We start from the raw sequence: 15,452 nt of genomic DNA on the forward strand, positions 1-15,452 counted from the left end.
CTTGCATGAGCTTGCACGACATGAATCTCAAAGCACCCCTCGACGAGGCTTTGAGAATACAGGCTGAGCTCTGAGAATGCCCAAATCGATTGTTTTCTCAAATGCAGGTCAAAGCACCCCTCGACGAGGCTTTGAGAATACGAGCTGAACTTTAAGAATGCCCAAATCGATCGTTTTCTCAAATGCAGGTCAAAGCACCCCTCGACGAGGCTTTGAGAATACGGGCTGAGCTCTGAGAATCCCTAAATCGGACGTTTTCTCAAATGCAGGCTTATTATAGTGCAATTTACATCACAGGAAGGAGCCCTAGGGCTCCTCAGATACATGCTCATTGTAGTGCAATTTACATTAGAGCATTTCCGACAGCCGCGCCAAAAAGCGCGCGCGGTAAATCGAGTTATAAGCGCGCACAGAATGTTTCGGCGCATTTCAGCGGTGGCGGGAAAGTCGCGCGGGAACCATTTGCGCGCGCGCGAGAAAAAGCGGCAGCTCGCACGCTATTTTTGGCGCACCGCTTCCGGGGCGCCTGTAAATTGCGCCGCTCGCCACGCGCCTATTCCACACACTTTTCTTCCTCTTCCGCTGCCACGCGCGCCTCCACCGCTTCTTCGTTTGCTTCCGCTGCCACGCGCGCCACCGCTCCAGCGCCCCCCGCCACCGACGCGCTACCATGCCGCCGCGCCACCGAGGAGCGTCGGGCTACCGCAGCGCCCGTCAGCGCCCCAATGACGGGTTCTACTCCGAGATACGGTCCGGCGAACTCCGGCTCGGCTTCGGCACCTTCGAGACGACGCACGAGGCCGCCCGCGCGTACGACGCGGCGGCGTGGCGCCTAGGAAGGCCGCGCCCGCATATGAACTTCCACGACGTCCACACGCTCCAGCAGACGCTGGGCGTCGCCCCACCGCTTTGTCTTCGCACGGCACAAGATCGTGTGGAGCACGCTGAGCGGCAGCGCCGCCTCCTCGTCGCCCATGAGGACGAGCGGGTCATGGCAGAGTGGCCCCAACGCCATCCGGATGACGTCACCTACGAGCAAGCCTACTGGGCAAGGCGATGCGAGGAGGAGACGCAAAGGCGCCGCGATGAGCGGTTGGACAGGCGTCAGCGGAAGGTCCTGGTGTTATCGCAGTGTGAAATCGTTGAGAATGGTGGGCAGACGATATTTACGTCTGATGATGATCGTTGGGACGACATGTGGCTCGATACCTCGAACCAGACCAGCGAGGATGGCGATGATGATGATGACGACGACGACCGGGAGTAGGCTGTAGCTGTGTATGTAGTTGCATTCTAGTAGTTTTTTTATGTCATTGCACTATCTAGTAGTTTTTATTTATCTATGCTATGAAATTATGTAAAATATCTATGAATCGTTTTATCTATCTATAAATATTATTTACTGTTTTGTTAAAAAATTATACGTAATGTTTAGCGCGCGCTGTATTTTAGCGCGGCCGCTGAAGCTACACACGCGCTTTCAATTTTGATGCAGCCGCTGAAGCCAGCGTTGTCGATCGTGTCAAGCCAGGTGAACGACGCACGGCAAATATGTTTTTTGCGCGCGGCGCGTTGCGTGGCCGTTGGTGATGCTCTTAGAGGAATAAGGGCGGGACTTTGAAAATGCCCAAAATCAGCCGTTTTCTCATATGCGGGCTCATTGTGGTGCAGTTTACACTACAATAGAGAATGCAGACTATGGCGAATTCAGGCAATCAAACGCATGCAGAACGTGACCCCAAGCTTTCGAAAAATGTGAAAAGCGTGTAGATAACCAAACAGCCACCGGCGTTTTGCCTGTGCGTGTTGCGAAAGAAAATACAAAAAGGGGAAATTTGGATGCCCCGTGAGAGTCCACATGCATGGAAGAACACGAGGAGAATTTGAAGCCAAAGAACTGAAGTAGTCTGCTGCTATGTACACGCACACACACACACAAAACGGCATACTAGTCGTGCGGGCCAGCTTCACGTCTCTTGCCGCCTTCTCTAGGCCAGGACGCACCCCAAAATTTTGCCGCGCTACCAGCCGATGCAAAAGCTAAAATACTGGGCCAGGAAGAGAAAAAAAAACCCGTAGAAAAGGTAAAATTTCAAACTAAACACGCAAGCTAGAACGGTGCAGTGGCAATGTCCCTCTTGATGGAGCGTCCGTGGGTGCGGCAACCCGTGCCGCCGCCGCCGCGCGGCGTCGAATCCTCCGACGAGCCGAGCTCGACGTCGTCGTCCGACGAGTCCGTCGTGGAGGAGGAGCCCATCTTCCGCACGCCCCGCACTGGCTTGAGCCCTTCCGTGAAGATCCTGATGGCTTCCTCAGTCGTCCTCGTCCTCACCACGTACAGCGCCGCCTCCTGCAATTCCGATTAATATATGTCAATTAACTACCTCAAGCTGCTCTGGCTTTTTTTCTAGAAAACTTTCGATCCATTCATCATCTCATAACAGTATAAAGAACACAAAAATAATAATAATAAATACATCTATGTCCATAGAGGAGCGAGCGGATGTACGTACGTGCATATGTATGAGTTACATGCGTGAGGCGTACGCGAGTACAGCAGGAATGTACATACGTACAGGCGACGTAAACGAGCGAGATTAAATTGTGGTGGGCAACGTCCTTGTCACGACTGTTCTCTGTTGTGACGGACGCACGACACGTCGACACACAAGCTTCATGGGAACAGAGACCGACCCAAGTGCGTGAACAGCGCATGCAGCAAGCAATAGCAATCGCACTTGCGTATATACGCACCTTCGTTCATCAATTCCTTTTCCTTTTCATTGCAGCACTATTTGTTTTGTGTTTTCTTTGTGCATTGTTTGGGTGACTGCGACCCTACAAGATTACAAAGTCGTATATATTGTATGCTTTTCTTGCGAATGCATATATTGTATATGCTGGGATACAAAATAATTTTGTAGAAAACATGTAAATTTATCTATTCACTTCAACCAGGAAAATAGTAGCGAACCAACATGTGGTTGGATGGTTAGAGGACTGTGCTATCCCTAGCCCACCAGGTTCAAGTCCTGGTGCCTGCATTATTCCTGAATTAATTTCAGGATTTCCGGCGATGTGCTTTCAATAGGAGGAGACGTTTCCGTCGACGACGAGGCGCCTACGATAAATCTCAAGATGATATGCCGGCTCAGTCTCTCAGAGATGCTCATAGGGGTAGGGTGTGCGTGTGTGTGTTTATAGAGGTGAATGTATGCGCGTATGTATGAGCGCTTGCATCTGATATTAAAAAAAAAACAGGAAAACAGTACATGCGGGAATAGGAGTTTTTTTTACTTAGCAGGAGGTTCTTTGTACAGACAGGATCCCTTGAATGGATGGATTCAGTACATACGTTTATCAAGAATTCTCTTTAAGGCTAGCTAGTTCTTTTGCTAAACCGGTGTGCATGCATACGAAACTTATCGTCCGGGGTGTTGTAGAGATGAGTGCAAACCGGATGGAATAGACTTTAGAGGTAGCTGAGGTAGGTCACTAATCACCACAGAGAAACGGTAGAGTTACACGTGCAAAAGATGGCCGAGTTGAATAATTTGCCTTTCAGCTTTAGACGACTAGAACCATGAGAAACCTACCATTGCACACAATAAATTATTGAGTTGTTATAAAAAAATATTTTCAGATTTCAGTGTTAACTTTAGTTTTCAACTTCTTATTTCTCTTATTAATTTAATCGACAAATTAGTAGGAACACTGTCCAATTGAGGGGATTTTGTCAAAGAAAAAAATCTTCAGTAAAATGTACTCCCTCCGTTTCTAAATATAAGCGTTTTTAGAGATTTCAATAGGGAGCACATATGGATGTATATAGATGTATTTTAAAGTGTAGATTTACTCATTTTGCTTCATATATAATTCATATTAAAATCTCTAAAAAGACTTGTATTTAGGAACAGAGGAAGTATACAAATTTGTAGGCTGCTTTAGTGCAATCCCGTTCTGCTACAACTATCTGTATATCCTATACTGGAATATTGGTTTCATCTTTATTCTACGCAAGGTATATAGACATGTGTTAGTAGTACATCCTAACAAGTTTCGAAGAAGGCACATACAAAACTAAGTTTATTTTATTTTACTAACAAGGAAGAATGGAGGGAGAACACATGATACTTTTTGGGCTAGCGCTACTTGAATTTTCTTTAAGGAAAAAATAGCGCTAGTGGTGATGAATCGGATTTCAGACATGGGAGGAAAAAAAGCTGCCTGATTTGGAACATACATATACGTATATACACAGCATATACTACGTACCCTTGCGTACTTGAGCTGCTCGAGGGTGAGCGTCTTCGGCTCCGCCTCCATGGACGGCATCCTCCCCGACGCCGCCACACCTTGCACCTGCACCGTCCCCATCTCCGGCGCCGTCTATATATGCCCCTAGACAGCTTTCACCGTATGCTATGGGCAATACGTAGGTATGCACCACAAATACACAACACGTACGTGTCTCACTCTCACTGCTCTTCGTCGTACGTGGGATGTGGCCGCGAGTGCGTTTCGATTGGAATTTGCTGTGGACGAGATGGCCGGGAGGTGCACGGCCGGGCTATATATACGAGCCGGCTCCGGGCCTGGAGAACCGTGTCGTGAATTGACGGGCACACGTGGCTCGAACGGAGTGGCGGTACGAAAACACGTGGCGGCGGGGCGACCGAGCGATAGGGTCCGCGCGTCCTTTGCGGCCCGACGAGCTGGCGTGCCGATGGTGGCTCCCGGCCGCGGCCAATGGGAGCTTGCCATGGCGGGCACACACGGCCCGGTGGATCGGGTTCCCGGATACGTATCGCCGATCAATCATGATTTCGGGACGGGAGTACGAGCCTGCCGGTTGCGGATCGCGTGGGCCGATCTCCCACGTGCTTGGGCACCGGCCTACTGCGGCCCTGCACGTGGCTCCACGAAGAAACACGTCAACTTCATCGCGTTTCCCGGCCGCTAGAACTGTGCACATAGATCAGCTCCTACCTCCCAGGTTTCAGGATGTTTGAGGAGAAGGAGAGAGCAAAACCCACACTCATACGTCGAATCATATTCATACGTGTGTACTTTCAAAAATATATTCATACGTGTGTACGTACGTGCTCAGTGCTTCTTTTTGGGGCTACGTGCTCAGTTCATGCAGGTTGCACCAAGGGTAGCATGGCAGGCATGCATGCAAGAATGTATACGACGTGCATGCTTACTTTCATCACGGATGTACACGTACCAAAGCAGCTAGTGCGTACACCCGGAAGCCCATGACGCCAGAGGTACGGGCGCAGCGGCGAAGAGAGGAGCGACCAAACCAAGAGAAGGGAGCAGGATCTTTTCTCGGCGGCTGCGTGCATGTGGTGGTGGGGGCGCCTGCTTGTAACTTGTGAGCGGGAGTGCATCCACAACACCGGGGAGGTGGGGCCCGCGCGCGCCCTCCTCCCGCCACGTCCACCTGCGCGCGCAGCCCGCTCGCTTTCACAGCGCGACCACCTCTGTACCAAACGCAAGCGACCGAGCAGATAGACCTTAATTTATGCCGCCATGGTTTGTTACTCCACCGATTAGTTAATCCGGTGGACGCTGCGCTGGCGAGCTCCCGGCTACCGGTCTCCATCGCTTGCAGTGCCGTGCGTGTGTCTGTGAAATACTGTGAATGATTGCGAAGGTAATTCGTTCATTTTAAAAAACAAGAAATGAGAAGGTAAATTGTTAAGTGTGTGTTTTTTTTACGAGAGAAAATTTACAATCTATTCATAAATCATGGCGTATGGCATAGAGAGAACAATAGAAGTAATAAAAATTGCAACCAGTTTCGTGGGCCACCTATCGATGACTACAAACATTCAAACAAGCCAAAGGCGCGCCGCCGCCATTGTCCCTCCCTCACGGGGACTGGATAAACCTTGTTGTAGTAGATAGTCAGAAAGTCATTATACTAAGGCCCCAAAGGACCAGCACACAAGAGCAGCAACCATCACCGATGAATAAAGTTATAGATTGAAAAGATCAAATCTGTAACCACACGAACAAAGAGGAACAAAAACTGGATCCAAATAGATCCACCGAAGACCAGCACTGACCGAATTCCGCAAGATCTGCCAGAGACACACCTCCAAACATCATCCGATACGCTATTCGCATCATTGGGACGGGGATAGAGTGTGAGAGACATTATTCCTACTGAGTAACAAATACATGGATCAACCTAAAGCCACCTTTCTGACGATCTATGTCGCTACACTTACTAGCTCGATGATGTGCCCTAACCATGCATCAGCGCACACCATCTAATATGATGGCCTCATCAAGCTTCTCCGCGATGAGCCGAGAGCACCAACCGGTCTAGTAAACTCTCAGCACGCACTACATGCACACGCTCCAGAATCCGGCGCCGTCATCTTCTGTCGTCCCAATTCGAGGAGAGGTCAACGCATTGACATTGCCAGGCCCAACTACCGTCGATGCCACCACAATGCTAGTTAGGGCCATCACGTTGCCTGCATCCATCAACACACGTCCAACGTCGACCCCGTTGCGCCACGCCACCTAGACCCGCCATCGCCGGCGCGGTAAATGTCACGCCGCAACACCTCCCGATCTAGATCGTCGCCAACGCCAACCCAACAGTGTCCACCAACCAACTATCTCTCAAGGCGGCGCCTCCAAGAAGGGAAGGAATTTGAATCGTCGCTGCCCACCGCAGTTAGGGTATGACGCCCGGATATTTAAGGGCACCAAGTTTGACTAAGCCAATTTGCCCCTTAAAAAAATCAAAGTCATTTTTAAAATGAAATTGCAAGTCAAAAGAATATTTCTTCAAACTGCAAAACAAAAATGTTCGGAGTGTGCAGTTAAATGCCTAGGTAATTATAGTGCAGAAAACACCTTTTTTTTAAAATGCCTAAATACATTAATATGAAATAAAACAGAAAAGAAAATAAATAATAAAGAAGAGAACCCAAAAAAAGAGAACTCCCCTTTCTCCCACTGGGCCTTGACCCAGTCGACCACCCCACCTGGCCGGCCCACCCCGGTCCACCTAACCCCCACTACCCCGTAACCTAGACCAACCCGGCCTTCCAGCGCACCCACTCCCCCACACAATCCCCCCACTCTCTCCTCCCTCTCGCCCCTGATCTGGATCGGGGCCCGATTCCGTCGCCCACCGTTGCCGAACCGCCCCGCCGGCGCATCGACGCAGCTCCATCCTCACCTCCTCCCCGACCAGTCGTCCAGTGCTCGGCGCCCGCCCACCTCGTCTACGCTCGACACCGCGGCCACCGAACCGCCCTCGCTGCCGTTTGCCGGATCGCCGGCGCCGCCTCACCATCGCCGGACCACAGTTGTCGGGGCCCTTCCTCGCCGGACTGCCTCCTCTGCGACGCACCATCTCCGACCTCCTCCTCGAGCCCAACTGCCCCGTTCCCTGCGCCCCTAGTGAGCCCCGCCTCTCTTCCTCTCTGCGCCCCGCGCTCCCTCGCCTCTGTCCGTGTACGACCGCGACCTTGGCCGCCCTACGCGCGCTCGCCGGCACGAACCAGCACCCATGCCGCTGCTTCTGTGCTCTGCCCTGCTGCTACTTTGCTCTGTCGCCACTGTCTGCTGCTTCCACCACGCTCGCCGCGTCATGGATGCGCCCGACCACTTCCCGTGCTCGCCCCGCCCACGGGGGCCGCTCCGTCGCTGTGACCGACCGCGTGCGTCGGGCGCCCCTCGCGCGTCCAGGCCACGCCGGTGAGGCCCCGCCTCCCTCCGCTACCCCCCGCTCTCTGCGCACATGCCTCGCTCGCGCCAGCGGTAACCGCGTCCACAGCCGCGCTCCGTCCGTGCCCCGCGCGCCCTGGCCTCCTCCCCGCATGGCCCGACAATGCTCGCCTCTCCCTCCCGCCGGAGCTCCACGCCGGCCGCCGCCCTGCTCTTCCCTTTTTGCCTCGCCGTGGCCTCGCCGCTGCCACCCCGGTGCCGCGCCGGCATTTTCCCCCTTGTCGTGGCCCCGACTGGCTGCGTCCAGTTCGGGCGCCCGTATCCGCACGTCCCCGCGCCCACCCGCGCCCGTGTGCCCGATAAGGCCCCTAGGGCCTATGACAAACGGGGCCCAGCCTAGAACGTTTTTATAAAAAAGAAAAAAAATAAAAAAATGAATTAATAAAATTAATTAATTAGTGAATTAATTAGGATAATTATCATGTTTAATTAATTTAATTAATAAGTTAATTTAATTAAACAACAATTAATTAGCTAAACCCTAATTAAATCGGCAGTGTATGACATGTGGGACCCACCTGTCAGGTTGACCAGGTCAGTGCTGACGTCATGCTGACGTCAGCAAGCACTATTCTGGATAATGTTCAATTAAATAAATTCTAAAATGAATTATATCTTTTAAAATTAATATAAAATAAACCGTAGCTCAAATGAAAAAACTTTGTACATGAAAGTTGCTCAGAACGACGAGACAAATCCGGATACACAGCTCGTTCGTCCGCCACGCATCCCTAGCATAGCAAACACGCAACTTTTCCCCTCCGATTCATCTGTCCGAAAACGCGAAACACCGGGGATATTTTCCCGGATGTTTCCCCCCTTCGCCGGTACCACCTCATACCGCATTAGGGCACCCCTACCACCGCTACTTGTCATGTCATGCATCGCTATGCATCTGTTTGCTTAATATTTATTGTTTCTTCCCCCCTCTTCTCTCGCTAGACACCGAGATCGACGCCGCTGCTACCCAGTACGACTACGGTGTTGACGACCCCTCTTTCTTGCCATAGCAACCAGGCAAGCCCCCCCCTTGATCACCATATATCGCCTACTCTTCTCTCTACTGCTTGCATTAGAGTAGTGTAGCATGTTACTGCTTTCCGTTAATCCTATTCTGTTGCATAGCCTGTCATTGTTGCTACAACTGTTGATACCTTACCTGCAATCCTACATGCTTAGTATAGGATGCTAGTTTATCATCAGTGGCCCTACATTCTTGTCCGTCTGCCATGCTATACTATCGGGCCGTGATCACTCGGGAGGTGATCACGGGTATATACTTATACATATATACATACTACACAGGTGGTGACTGAAGTCGGGTCGGCTCGTTGAGTACCCGCAAGTGATTCTGATGTGGGGGCTGAAGGGGGAGGTGGCTCCATCCAGGTAGTGGTGGGCCTGAGTTCCTGACGGCCCCCGACTGTTACTTTGAGGCAGAACGACAGGGCAGGTTGAGACCACCTAGGAGAGAGGTGGGCCTGGCCCTGGTCGGCATTCGCGGATACTTAACACGCTTAACGAGATCTTGGTATTTGATCTGAGTCTGGCTACTGTCCTATATGCACTAACCAACTACGCGGGAACAGTTATGGACACTCGACGTCGTGGTATCAGCCGAAGCCTTCGTGATGTCAGCGACTGAGCGGCACGCGCCGGGTTGGACTGGAACGCCTGCTCTTGTATAAGGGAGGCTAGGTCTGCTCTCCGGCCGCCCTCGCAATGTGCAGGTGTGCAATGGGCGATGGGCCCAGACCCCTACGCCATAGGATTTAGACCGGTGTGCTGACCTCTCTATTGCGCCTAGGTAGGGCTGCGACGTATTGATCTTCCGAGGCCGGGCATGACCCGGGAAAGTGTGTCCAGACAAAGGGGATCGAGCGTGTTGGGAAATGTGGTGCACCCCTGCAGGGAAGTTAATCTATTCGAATAGCCGCGATCTTCGGTAACAGGACGACTTGGAGTTGTACCTTGACCTTATGACAACTAGAACCGGTTACTTAATAAAACACACCCTTTCAAGTGCCAGATACAACTCGGTGATCGCTCTCTAACAGGGCGACGAGGGGAGGATCGCCGGGTAGGATTATGCTGCACGATGCTACTTGGTGAACTTACCATCTACTCTCTTCTACATGCTGCAAGATGGAGATGGCCAGAAGCATAGTCTTCGGTAGGACTAGCTATCCCCCTCTTATTCCGGTATTCTGCAGTTCAGTCCACATATACTATCCCCATTCATTGATACCAATGCATATGTAGTGTAGCTCCTTGCTTGCGAGTTCTTTGGATGAGTACTTGTTGGGGATCGTAGCAGAAATTTAAAATTTTCTACGCATCACGAAGATCAATCTATAGAGTAATCTAGCAACGAGGGGAAGGGGAGTGCATCTACATACCCTTGTAGATCGCTAAGCGGAAGCGTTGCAAGAACGCGGATGAAGGAGTCGTACTCGTAGCGATTCAGATCGCGGTTGATTCCGATCTAAGCGCCGAACCACGGCGCCTCCGCGTTCAACACACGTGCAGCCCGGTGACGTCTCCCACGCCTTGATCCAGCAAGGGGAGAAGGAGAGGTTGGGGAAGACTCCGTCCAGCAGCAGCACGACGGCGTGGTGGTGGTGGTGGAGGAGCGCGGAACTCCAGCAGAGCTTCGCCAAGCACTACGAGAGACGAGGAGGGAGAGAGGTAGGGTTGTGCCAAGAGGGGGATGATCTCGTGTGTGTTGCAGCCCCCAATACCTCAAGTATATATAGGGGAAGGGGAGGGGCTGCGCCCCCATCTAGGGTTCCCTCCCTAGGGGTGGCGGCAGCCCCAAAACCCATCTAGGGTTGCGGCCAAGGGGGAGAGAGGGGGGCGCACCTAGGGTGGGCCTTAAGGCCCATCTGGACCTAGGGTTTGCCCCCTCCCACTCTCCCTTGCGCCTTGGGCCTTGGTGGGAGGCGCCCCAACCCACCTAGGGGCTGGTCCCTTCCCACTATTGGCCCATGTAGGCCTCCGGGGCTGGTGGCCCGACCTGGTGGACCCCCGGACCCCTCCGGTGGTCCCGGTACACTACCGGTGATGCCCGAAACACTTCTGGTGGCCAAACCCATACTTCCTATATATCAATCTTTACCTCCGGACCATTCCGGAACTCCTCGTGACGTCCGGGATCTCATCCGGGACTCCGAGCAACATTCGGTAACCGCGTACATACTTTCCCTATAACCCTTGCGTCATCGAACCTTAAGTGTGTAGACCCTACGGGTTCGGGAGTCATGCAGACATGGCCGAGACAACTCTCCGGTCAATAACCAACAGCGGGATCTGGATACCCATGTTGGCTCCTACATGTTCCACGATGATCTCATCGGATGAACCACGATGTCAAGGATTCAATCAATCCCGTATACAATTCCCTTTGTCTAGCGGTACGATACTTGCCCGAGATTCGATCGTCGGTATCCCGACACCTTGTTCAATCTGGTTACCGGCAAGTCTCTTTACTCGTTCCGTAACACATCATCCCGTGATCAACTCCTTGATCACATTGTGCACATTATGATGATGTCCTACCGAGTGGGCCCAGAGATACCTCTCTGTTTACACGGAGTGACAAATCCCAGTCTCGATTCGTGCCAACCCAACAGACACTTTCGGAGATACCTGTAGTGTACCTTTATAGCCACCCAGTTACGTTGTGACGTTTGGCACACCCAAAGCACTCCTACGGTATCCGTGAGTTGCACAATCTCATGGTCTAAGGAAATGATACTTGACATTAGAAAAGCTTTAGCATATCAACTACACGATCTTTGTGCTAGGCTTAGGATTGGGTCTTGTCCATCACATCATTCTCCTAATGATGTGATCCCGTTATCAACGACATCCAATGTCCATGGTCAGGAAACTGTAACCATCTATTGATCAACGAGCTAGTCAACTAGAGGCTTACTAGGGACATGGTGTTGTCTATGTATCCACGCATGGATAATAAACGATTATCATGAACAATGAAATATAATAATAATAACTAATTTATTATTGCCTCTAGGGCATATTTCCAACAGTACTCACGGTTGCTTTGTTCCCCCTTTTCCCCCTTCCTATACCGGATTGCTGCGACCAGACGATGGAGTCCAGGAGCCAGACGCCGTCGTTGACGACGACTCCTACTACTCTGGCGGTGCCTACTACTACGTGTAGGCCGCAGACGGCGACCAGGAGTAGTTTAGGAGGATCTCAGGCAGGAGGCCTGCGCCTCTTTCGATCTGTATCCCAGTTTGTGCTAGCCTTCTTAAGGCAAACTTGTTTACTTGTCTGTACTAAGATATTGTTGCTTCCGCTGACTCATCTATGATCGAGCTCTTGTACTCGAGCCCTCGAGGCCCCTGGATTGTAATATGATGCTTGTATTGTTGGGGAACGTAGTAATTTCAAAAAATTTCCTACGCACACGCAAGATCATGGTGATGCATAGCAACGAGGGGAGAGCGTGATCTACATACCTTGTAGATCGACAACGGAAGCGTTTGGTTGATATAGTCATACGTCTTCACGGTTCGACCGATCCAAGCACCGTTACTCCGGCACCTCCGAGTTCTTGGCACACGTTCAGCTCGATGACGATCCCCGGGCTCCGATCCAGCAAAGCGTCGAGGAGGAGTTCCGTCAGCACGACGGCGTGGTGACGATCTTGATGTTCTGCCGTCGCAGGGCTTCGCCTAAGCACCGCTACAATATGACCGAGGTGGAATATGGTGGAGGGGGGCACCGCACACGGCTAAGGAACGATCACGAAGATCAACTTGTGTGTCTATGGGGTGCCCCTTGCCTCAGTATATAAAGGATGGAGGAGGAGGAGGCCGGCCAAGGCTTGGTGCGGCCAGGATGTGGAGTCCTACTAGGACTCCAAGTCCTAGTAGGAGTCCACCAAGAGGGGAGGAAGGGAGAAGGAAGTGGAGGAGAAGGAAAGGTGGCCGGCCCCCCTTTCCCTAGTCCAATTCGGACCAGAGGGGAGGGGGGGCGCAGCAGCCCCTTGGCCCTTTCTCCTCTTCCCACTAAAGCCCATCAAGGCCCATTGCTTCTCCCGTAACTACCCGGTACTCCGAAAAATACCCGAATCACTCGAAACCTTTCCGATGTCCGAATATAGTCGTCCAATATATCAATCTTTACGTCTCGACCATTTTGAGACTCCTAGTCATGTCCCCAATCTCATCCGGGACTCCGAACTCCTTCGGTACATCAAAACTCATAAACTCATAATATAACTGTCATCGAAACCTTAAGCGTGCGGACCCTACGGGTTCGAGAACAATGTAGACATGACCGAGACACGTCTCCGGTCAATAACCAATAGCGGGACCTGGATGCCCATATCGGCTCCTACATATTCTACGAAGATCTTTATCGGTCAGACCGAATAACAACATACGTTGTTCCCTTTGTCATCGGTATGTTACTTGCCCGGGATTTGATCGTCGGTATCCAATACCTAGTTCAATCTCGTTACCGGCAAGTCTCTTTACTCGTTCCGTAATACATCATCTCGCAACTAACTCATTAGTTGCAATGCTTGCAAGGCTTATGTGATGTGCATTACCGAGAGGGCCCAGAGATACCTCTCCGACAATCAGAGTGACAAATCCTAATCTCGAAATACGCCAACCCAACATGTACCTTTGGAGACACCTGTAGAGCTCCTTTATAATCACCCAGTTACGTTGTGACGTTTGGTAGCACACAAAGTGTTCCTCCGACAAACGGGAGTTGCATAATCTCATAGTCATAGGAACATGTATAAGTCATGAAGAAAGCAATAGCAACATACTAAACGATCGGGTGCTAAGCTAATGGAATGGGTCATGTCAATCACATCATTCTCCTAATGATGTGATCCCGTTAATCAAATAACAACTCTTTGTCCATGGTTAGGAAACATAACCATCTTTGATTAACGAGCTAGTCAAGTAGAGGCATACTAGTGACACTCTGTTTGTCTATGTATTCACACATGTATTATGTTTCCGGTTAATACAATTCTAGCATGAATAGTAAACATTTATCATGAAATAAGGAAATAAATAATAACTTTATTATTGCCTCTAGTGCATATTTCCTTCATGTATGACTTATTTTATTTGTAGAGTTGTGTTGTGATATCTTTCCGTGAGTCCCTGATCTTGATCGTACACGTTTGCGTGTATGATTAGTGTATGATTGAATCGGGGGCGTCACAAGTTGCTATCAGAGCCGACTGCCTGTAGGTAGCCCCCTTTCCAACTCCTTGGCCGAAGTTGAGTCTAGTCACTGAAAAACTTTTACTAGCATGGCTGTGTGTCTTACGGGCCCACGTCGCCATTTGGGTGGTATTAGGATCTTTTACTCCTCGTCTATACTCTGGGACTCTGATCTCTCTTCTATTAAGGTTAAATGATTTTGCTAACTCTAATTTTAGGTTCTCGGAAATACTTCTCCCGTAGAGCCCCTTCAGTCCAGATGATCGCCTGCTGCACCAGAAAATTTTGAACATACCCTCTGATGTTTCTCCGAGACCCTTGTGCCCTTCGCCGTTGCAATTCCATACCACCGATAAATCCCTATGGAAAGCTACATACACTTGTCCTCCGTAACTTCATTTCCAATTTGATCTCGTTATTACAAGATACCCTGAAATACTTCGGATATTCCGAGAATCCTTTGTGTCTGCTGCCTTGTAGCTCCTTTTCCTCATGAATACCCCTACAGATAATTGCTCGCACTTACCGATTATCCGCTCATCCCCAGTTGTTTAGGTGTTTCGCAAAATTGTTTGAAATGCCATTGGATCTTTCGAAATCCTTAGTAGCCTATTGCTGTTGATCTTCTTTACCTGCTTGCATAATGGTTACTTCCATATGTATAGCGATATTCATTAAAATACTTTGTGATCGACATTCTGATCTTGTTGGTTCAACATGTGTGTGAATGCACACAATCATCAGTTCTTCCTTGAAAATTACCCTTCTGGCTCAGACGTCATTTTAAACATGAGCTGGATCTCGGCCAATCAAATTGCCATCGGTTGTACCTCTAAGGCTATTCAACTTTTCCATCTTAATCAGAGCATTGCTTCTGATCCCTTGTCTTGGAATTGATAATTCCTTTGCATTTGAACTTTGAGTTAGTCAGTTGTTTCTATAAACTGATCTCCTTGCATTCCTTCTTCCTCTGGTTGAGTACCGATGCTCACATCAGGTCCCCTGTGGACCACCAGATCCTTTGTTGGATTTTATCCCACAGCGTCCTTCATATTCTATAAGCTTGTGAGTCTTTCCTCGGATACATAACGCCTTTGGTAAATTGTACCCTCTGCTTTCTCCAGCATGCTCTACTATCGAGCTTGTGTTATTTATTCCTGAAATTGTGGTATATGCTCCTAAGATGCCTCGATGAGTTGAACCTATGCCTTCCCCAAACCGTATGAACCCGAAAGTTTTTCGCGAGTCTTACACTTCTGTTGTTTCGCCAGATAAAATTTCTACACTACAGCCTCATCAAAAGCGGGAAGTAAAATGAAAGGTTATGCATTGAATAAGTGGGAGTCGACCTTGAGCCTTTGCGTTCATGCCCATGGACCCGATGTGGAACTTATCATCGAAGCTTCTTGTAAATGATAATTATCCCCTTGTTATAAGTTCATCTGGTATCTATGTTTGATCCTTTGC

General features: G+C 50.2%; 1 protein-coding gene across 1 annotated transcript; it reads right to left on the reverse strand.

The window, feature by feature from the left end:
• Positions 1-1,465: 1,465 nt before the first annotated feature.
• LOC125548658 lies at positions 1,466-4,530 on the reverse strand. The gene is made up of 2 exons (XM_048712221.1): positions 4,276-4,530; positions 1,466-2,350 (listed from the first exon to the last, which is right to left on the reverse strand). The coding sequence occupies exons 1-2, from the start codon at positions 4,375-4,377 to the stop codon at positions 2,111-2,113; spliced, it is 342 nt and encodes a 113-aa protein (XP_048568178.1). The 5' UTR covers positions 4,378-4,530; the 3' UTR covers positions 1,466-2,110.
• Positions 4,531-15,452: the final 10,922 nt, after the last annotated feature.

The sequence above is a fragment of the Triticum urartu genome, chromosome 3, assembly GCF_003073215.2.
Source record: "Triticum urartu cultivar G1812 chromosome 3, Tu2.1, whole genome shotgun sequence".
Lineage (NCBI taxonomy): Eukaryota > Viridiplantae > Streptophyta > Magnoliopsida > Poales > Poaceae > Triticum > Triticum urartu.